The sequence below is a fragment of the Gracilinanus agilis genome, chromosome 1 (genome assembly GCF_016433145.1).
Source record: "Gracilinanus agilis isolate LMUSP501 chromosome 1, AgileGrace, whole genome shotgun sequence".
NCBI classification, from domain to species: Eukaryota; Metazoa; Chordata; class Mammalia; order Didelphimorphia; family Didelphidae; genus Gracilinanus; species Gracilinanus agilis.
Genome location: NC_058130.1, coordinates 543,316,121 through 543,324,897, shown reverse-complemented (window position 1 = coordinate 543,324,897; position 8,777 = coordinate 543,316,121). Strand labels below are relative to the sequence as shown.

Genomic DNA, 8,777 nt, shown 5'->3' with positions numbered 1-8,777 from the left:
TTGATTAAGAATATTTTATATATAGTTTCCATATCATAATCTTCAAAGCAATTCCCACATTCAAGAAGCTGAGAACACAGCTGGAAGTAGGTCTCCTTTGGTACAAGGTTGGAGATAGAGATGATTTACAGTTAAGTCATTCACAACTTTTTATTGTATGTTGAAAAAAGAGGAAACATCTTTCACCCAAGCTCCAATAAATACCTGACAAGCAAGGTCTTCGCTTAAAAGTAAAAATTTTAATAAAAAAAGATGATCAACATTTAGGAGGAAAGATTTTAATGGAATTTGTTTCTAAAATATGAAGTTTTTAGACTAGTTGTCTTTAGCAAAGCTTTTTAAAACTGCATTAAGATCTGAGAATTGAATGCAGATGTTTGAAGAAATAGCCTCTTCCACTTGGGTGCATCTGACTTTCAGGATGACCTTGCTCAGATGGAACCAAAAGATGCCTTTCTGCAACTTCTACTTTTTACTTTTAATGCTTCCCTAAAGGCCCATACATCCTTTAATCACTTTTCAACATGACATCCTTTTAAAGATTTGGATATAAGTATTATGTCCCATATAAGCCTTCTCTTTTCTAGGCTAAATATCTCTAATTCCTTTAATCAATCCTTATATAACATAACCTCTAGGCTTTTCAACTTCTGCATCTTTCCTGCTCTAGACATTTTCTTTATTAATGCGCTTCTTACAATTTGCACCCCATAGTGAACATAATATTCCAAATGCAATCCAACCAAGGCAAAGTACAGCAAGCCCATCACCTCCCACTGTGTCTCTTTCAATGCCTAGAATCGTATTAGCTTTGGCACTTATTAACTGTTGACATTGTGGAGGTTGCAGCCCACAAAAACCCTCAGAAATAATTTTTCAGATGAATTGTCTTGTTATGGACTGCTCATTTTATGGCATCCTATTGCCACTCATTTATTGTGAAACCTTGCCCCTGGATTACTCCCACTATCTTCCTTCCCTCCTCCTCCTCACCATCTGCTACACAAAGCTGGAGGAAGTCTCACAACTGTGCTGACAACTGGGCCCTCACTGCAGGAAGGTAGTCCTTTTATTTCCCCCAATTGATTCCCTCTATCATTCCCTCCTTAAACTTCCCACTCTTTCCTCTTATCTCTTTTAGCTGAGGAACTTGCCTCTTAACTTAGCTGAGAAAATTGAGAGTATTTGATGTGAATTCCCTTTTCTTAGACAATAAACATTTATAACCATTCATTAAAGAAGGAAATGGCAAATCACTGAAGTATTTTTGCCAAGAAATGACAACAAACATTCTCTACCATTCTCTTCATCTCAAACCCCCTTGATATCATTTTCCATTCTCTCTTTCCTCCAGTTTCTGATGGAGGTGGGCCTTCTCCAAGCCAGTCAGCCCCTCTGTGTGTGTCTGATTCTGTTCTCTTCCCATCTTCTCTCAGAGACTGCAACCTCAACCTTCCCCTATGCCTCTTCCCTTTGTCTTTCAAACATGTCCAAGTTTTTACCCTTAAAAAACTTTCATTATCTCCATGTCCTCAATTTATCATCCTCTAACCTCTAGTACCCTGGGGGCAGGGGAAATCTATCCCCACTTCCTCTCTCCTTTTTGTATCTGGCTTCCAAGCCTGTCACTCAACTGAATCTTCTCTCTCCAGAATTACCAACAGTCTCTTCATTGCCAAGTCTGATGGTCTTGTCTCATTCTTTCTCAAGACACTGAATTGCATTTGATACCTTTGCCCACCTTCTCCTCCCAGAGACTCTCAACCTCAGTTTTCCTGACACTGCTTCCACCTGGTTCTCTTCTGACCTACCTGCTGCTTTTACTCCATGACTTTTGCTTGCTCATCATCACTCTCACCCCCTTTAACTGGAATATTACTCAAAGTTCTCTTCAAAGACCCACTTTTCTTCCCCCTTTATACTTTCAATAACTTCCTCAGCTTCCATGCACATGCCACTGACTCCCAGATTTATATATCTAGCCCAAGTGTCTCTCCTGAGCTTGCTTCAATCCCAGTTCAGTGCCTACTGAACATGTCAAACTGGATGTCTTGGAGACATCTTGAATTCAACATGTCTAAAACAGAACCCATTATTTTGATCCTTGAACCATCTCATTTTCAAATTTTCCTCATTTCTGTTGAAGATGCTCCTTTTTTTCTGTTTGTCCAAGTTTATAAGCTCCACCGTACCTTTGCTTCCTCACTGCTAAATCTTGCCATTTCTTTCAGTTCAATATCTCTTGCCTCAAACCTCTTTTTCACACGGCTGTAACCTTAGTTCTGGATATCATTACCTCTCACCTAGATTTTTGCAACAACCTCTTAATTGGTCTTCCCGCTCCAAGTGTTTCCTCAATTCACTACATCCTACACACTGCTGCCAAAGTGATTTCCCCTAAGTGGCAAGGCTGACCATTCCACCCCTCAGTAAATTCCAGCGGCTACTTATTACTCTATTTAAATTTTAAAGTCTTTTGCAACCTGGTTTCAACATGTTTTTCTAAATATACCCTTCAAGAAACCCCACTTAGAAATGTAACACTAGTCCTTCCTTTCACTTTTTAGTGATGTGGTATTAATGTTTATTTCATAACCATGCATGGAGATGCTTTTAAAAGTTAGGGAAAAAAACAAGAGAAACTTCACAGCCAATCAGAGAAGTGGCAGACTACAAAGTACAGAATGAGGCATGTGTGTTCAGATATGATCAGTATATTGGTTCATTCCCTAATACATTAAAAATTGTTTTTAAACCCTTACTTTCTGTCTTGGAATCAGTTCAAGACAGAAAAGTAGCAAGGACTAGGCAATGGTGATTAAGTGACTTGCCCAGGGCCATTATACAGCTAGGAAGTATCTGAGGCTAGATTTGAATCCAGATCTTCCCATCTTTGGGCCTGGTTCCCAAAACACCAAGCCCCCTAAAATTTTCAAAAATTACTTTAATCAGCCCAAGTCTACCTTCTTATCTTCCCATGGCAACCTGGCTAGATTATAAAGAGTTCTGAATGCCAAACAGCATTTTGTACTTGGTTCTGGAGGCAATAGGCAGTCAGTGGAGTTTATTTCAATGGTTCAAGATGTGAAAGGATAAAGATCTGCACCAGGGTACGTGCGGGTGGTAGTGTCAGAGGAGACAAGAGGATGCAGAGGTGAAACTGACGGGCCTTGACAGGGGCTGGGGTATGGGAGGGCTATGAGAGATAGTAAGGAGGCTGGGGTTACTCCTAGGTATTGAGCCCGAGGGCCTGGAGAACAGTGTTGTCCCCTATAATAACGGGGAAGGTAGGTGGTGAGGAGGGTTTAAAGGGAGAGATACATGTAAAATCTAGAATACATTTGCAAACAGGTGAAAAAGGAGGCAAGAGGCAGAAAGAGATGATTAAGGGGCAAAGTGTTATGGGAGTAAAAACTAAAAAGAAAAATCTTTTGGACTTTCACCCTGGTTTGCTCCAAAGTTAAGTTCTTATACATCACAGTTCTCACTAAAACACTTTATTTTCTTTTGGTATTGTTAGATAATTAGGAACCTGCACAGTAATGGTTTAAAATGGAAGAATTTATTTTAATAGATATATGTACATTCACTATTTAAAAATAATCATGTAAATAAAAATAATCATCATTATAAAACTGAAACCAGTCCTAACTGAATAACTCTCACAGGGTAAAAGGATGAGTTTAGAGTCAGTCTAGCACTGTTGTGATCTGTTTTTAAAGCTAGGACACAAAAGATTCAATGTACTGCATTTCATTTCTTCTTATGCATTTTCACATTTATTATTAGACATAAGTACCCTTAGGAATGTGCCAACATGTAATATACTTCAAATAGCATTGGAAGTATCTTAGTAGTTATTAAAATGTTATGAAACAAGTCATTTTAATTGGGTAACCTAAAAAAAAAAGTACTAACCTAAATTAAAACCCTGAGGAATTAAAATCTGTTTACACAATGGTTTTGGTTAAGTGCAATTTAATGAATGTAGAGTGCTACTTTATTTAAGGTCATTCTTGGTAAGGCATATTAAAAATAAGATCTACATAAATGAATCTAATATACTATGATTCACTTCTCGCTACAAAGTAGTTTTTCCTCAAAAAGTAGTTTTCGCACATAATTCTGGACCTCTTCATCCTCTTGCTGGCATATTTGCTTTATATACAATAGTTAAAATTTGTGCACTAAGCTGAGCTGCCTTTGTCAGAACTTGCCACTGTGCTAAAATGGTGGTCCAGACAAGATTCGCTTTAAGAACTACATGCCGGAGAGTTCATGTCCGTGCTCAACTATGGCTTGTACAAACTGCTTGAAGACTCGATCCATGTACGTGGACTGTCTTGGCCATATCCCCTCCAGAAATCCAATATGGCCTCCATAAGAGGTAAGGACCAAAGCAACATTTGGGTTTTGTTTAGCTGTTTCTATTGGGATAGCTAAAAAGAAAGAGGAAGAGAACAAACTATAGCATTATCAATTTCCAAACTGGTCACATATAGCTAGAAAAATCTGTACCGTTATCATTTTTAGTCAATACAATTATTGTACATTACCATGAAAAATACCATTAATACACATAACAGTGCATATTTATACACGATGCCTTAAAATTCGTGAAGTGCACCTCAGCACAATGCTGTGAGATATGCAGTAGAAATATTATTATCTCCACATAACATCATGAAACTGAGGAACAGAGGAGTCAGGGACTTGCCTGTGATCACAACCAATGCAGGTCCGAAATGGGTTTCAAACCTAGGTCTCCTGACTCCCAAGTCTAGCATCCTTCTGTTATGGCACATTGCCTCTCACTAGGAGAGACAGATGGCTGAAGGAGCTGAGGAAGTAGCCTAGGGTGGGGTGGGGGTGGGGGAGAAGGGGGTGGCAAGAGAAATAAAAGAATTCAAGAAGAAGATATTTTAAAATATCAGGTAAAGAAGATAATGTTGGTAAGTGTAAGATTTAAATTGACACCCAACAACTCCAAGTATTATATTTTATAAGATTTATTAATAATCACTTGAAATAGAAGAAAAAAGAAATAGAAGTAAAACCTGAGTAAAACTCTCCTGCTTCTCACCCCACCCCACCTCCACAAACCACAATCAGGGGAAAAGAGAGTGAGGGGCAGAGCTACACAAAACTTATATCCCCCCTACGTTAGCATGTAACATGGGAGGGAACATGGGAAGCTGGACTTTAGAGTTCTGGGGAACAAATCCTAATTTTACATAAGATATTAGCAAGATAAGAGAAAAGAAGTTGGGTGTAGTTGTGTAGGGTCAAAGAAGTAAGGAGAGAGGCAATCTCCAAACAGTTTGACTTAGTAGTTTTCTAAGGAAGCTCCAAGGCAGAAATATAAAGGGCTCAAAGCCTGACCTGCAGGAGGTATGAAGAACAGAGAGAATTTTGCAGTGACCTACATAGAACATACGACATACTTTTTCTGCTTTGGTCAAGTGACTGCTATCTATCCTCAAAGTGAAGAATGATTTCCCACCTAGAGAAGAAGGAAAAGGAGCTGAAGAAATGCCTCTTATTTCTCTAGCTTTTGAAGGAGAATGAAGTATTCTTTAAAACATTACAAAAAAATTTTTTAAAGGGTTCCAGTGTGAAAACAACACAAAACAAAAAAAGGGTACAGAGTAGAAAAAGGGAATTCTGACCTGTGTAGGATATAAGAATATGGCATAGGAAAAAGGGAAGAAAAAACAAGTGTCCCAATTTAAAAAAAAAAAAAGAAAAAAAGATGAGTTTTCAATCAACCAGACCTGAAGATTGGATAAGAGACTTAGCAAAACATTTACCAAAGTCCCATACTATGTTTCTTCATAAATTAGAGAGATGTGGATTGACATTAATAAAGTTAAATAAATTTGGAACTTGTTTAACAGATAAACCTAAAGGGTGCTCATCAATGATCAGTCCTAGAAAGATGTCTCAGGAATATCTAAGGAGTTCACTTAGTCCTGTACTGTGTTTTTATGCATGACTTGTATTAAGACATATATGAGTTAGCTATTGTTATAGCTTAGCGCAGAGTAGGATTGATTGACAGGAAGGCAGGTTTCAGAACTTTGGGGAAGACTGGCAAAGTGTCAGTTAGATTTTCTCTGATTCCCTGTATGGAGAGAGCTGTATTTCCCTCTCTGTGTGGATCCTGATTTACCTAGAAACCATCTATTATCAAGAGACCCTGTGAAGGAGTTTGGTTGAGTTTGAAGTTTAAAGCTCAGTGGTGGACTGAGCCTCAAAAAGCCTCACTCCCTCTCCTAAATTGGATATATTAGCAGATCATCTGGACTTCAGTGGAAACAGCTTTTGAAGATCATCTAGCTTTTGGACACATATATGAGAACCCCCATCCTACACAGCTGGACCTGTTCACCATCCAGTTTCTGGCTTGGTTAGAGTTAAGGCAGCTGTTAGTTTTGTAGCTGGAGTGTAGGTTTCTCCCTCCTGGACTTTTGGGAGGGGACCCTAGGAACTTAAGTTTAGTTTACCCATTCCCTCCCTTCCTCACCCAGTGTTTATTAAATCTTGAAAATATATTGTACTCTCTTTGTTAAGTTCCTTTCCCAAATACTGTGATTGGCACCTCATCACCCATTAAGGAACCACAGTGTTTTAACCCCAACAGATACTCTGTTTCCTACTGTTACTAGCACCTATACCCAATCCTGTACTAAACCATGTCAGGGATATATTTTTATTTTTTCACTATTGAATTTACAGAGGACATACAGCTAGGAGAAAGCTAACAAGTTGGATTTTAAAATATTTTGTAGGAACCAGGAAAACATTGTACCCAATAACGGCAATATTGTGGGATGATCAACTGTGACAGACATTTAAAATATATATATAATTTTTATTATTTAAAAAATACTTCTCCATGGTTACATGATTCATATTCTCCCCTACCCCTCTTTGCTCCCTACTCCTAGAAGCTGACAAGCAATTCCACTGGGTTATACATGTATTGTCACTTGATATCTATTTCCATATCATTCATTTATGTAATAGAGTAACCTTTTAAAATCAAACCCCCAAATCATATATACCCATATAAACAAGTGATAAATCATGTTTTCTTCTGCATTTATTCTTCAACCATTCTTTCTCTAGATGTGGATAGCATTCTTTCTCAAAAGTCCCTCAGAACTGTCCTGGATCATTGTATTGCTTTTAGTAGCAAAGTCTGTTACATTTGATCATCCATCAATGTTTCAGTTATTGTGTATAATGATCTCCTGGTTCTGCTCATTTCACTCTGCATCAGTTCATGTAGGTCCTTCTAGTTCTTATAGAAATCAAGCAGCCCATCTTTCCTTATAGCACAAGATTATTCCATCACCATCTTGTACCACAATTTGTTCAGCCAATTGAGGGATAACTCCATATTTTCCAATTTTTTTTTTGCCACCACAAAAAATACAGCTATACATATTTTTGTGCAAATAGGTCCATCCCATTTAAAAATAATCTCTGGGGCACAAATCTAGTAGTGATATTGCAGGATCAAAGGGCATGCACTTTTTTTTTTTAAACCCTTACCTTCTGTCTTAGAGTCAATACTATATATTGGCTCCAAGGCAGAAGAGTGGTAAGGGTAGGTAATGGGGGTCAAGTGACTTGCCCAGGATCACACAGCTGGGAAGTATCTGAGGCCAGATTTGGTATGCACTCTTATAAAGCCCTTTGGGCATAATTCCAAATTGCCTTCCCAACTATGACAGACTTGGCTACTCTCAGCAATACAATGATCCAGGACAATTCTGAGGGACTTATGACAAAGAATGCTTTCCACCTCCAGAGAAAGAACTGTTGGAGTCAGAATGATTTACATGATGATACATGTATAACCTAGATCGAATTGCCTGCCAGCACCAGGAGGAGGAAGCGAAGGGAGGGAAGGAAATAAGTTCAATCATATAACTTAGGAAAACTTGTGTGAATAAATATTCTAGAAACACATATTTCTAATGATTCTCTCAGATAGCTATACACACAAAGAAAATTACAAAGGTAGCTACACTTATAAAGAATCTGAAAAGAACTTCCGTAATCAGGAATTGGGAAATACCCTTTGGGCATACATAATCTCTACTCATGTTCCTCAATATTCTCATACTTTAAGTTTGACCCCATTACCTTCAGGGATTTTGTGTGTGCATATGGAGAGTGGGCACTGGTATGAAAGGAATTGTTTCTGTAATTATTGTTCTTGATATACCTTTCTAGTAAATCCTTTTGATAAAATCTAAAAAAAAACAAAACAAAACAAAACAAAACCAAAACCAAAAAACTTGTGTGGAAATTTGTTATTCCATATAATTGGTAAAAAAATAAAAATATAAAAAAATTAAAAAAAAAAAAAGAATGCACTAAAATATCTTGTAGGAGAGAATGTTGAACCCGATCTAATAAAATGTAACTTAATAGAGATAAGGAATCAGAACCAAGATGATAGAGTAGCAGGAAGAAGTATAGTAAGTTTTCCCCCCAAATAAACCAACAAAAAATTTCCTCAAACGGATCTAGGAAATGTACCAGACCAAATTCTGATTGGGCACTAAAATAAATAAATAAATAAATAAACCACAGTGAATCACTTTTCTAGCCCAGGTCAGAGTCCTGCTTAGAAGGTGGGGGTGGTATCAGAAAAAGAAATTGAACAAGCCATCAAAGAACTCCCTAAGAAAAAATCGCCAGGGCCTGATGGATTCACAAGTGAATTCTATCAGACATTCAAAGAGCAACTAATCCCAATA

At 37.7% G+C, this 8,777-nt stretch overlaps 1 protein-coding gene across 1 annotated transcript in view; it reads right to left on the bottom strand.

Moving 5' to 3' along the window:
* Positions 1–3,622: 3,622 nt before the first annotated feature.
* Positions 3,623–8,777, bottom strand: part of ABHD3 (abhydrolase domain containing 3, phospholipase) — a 50,210-nt gene continuing 45,055 nt past the window's right edge. The window contains exon 11 of the mRNA XM_044683014.1: positions 3,623–4,439. Within this exon, the coding sequence (XP_044538949.1) occupies positions 4,261–4,439 (179 nt within the window). The 3' untranslated portion in view covers positions 3,623–4,260. The remainder of the gene's footprint in view (positions 4,440–8,777) is intronic.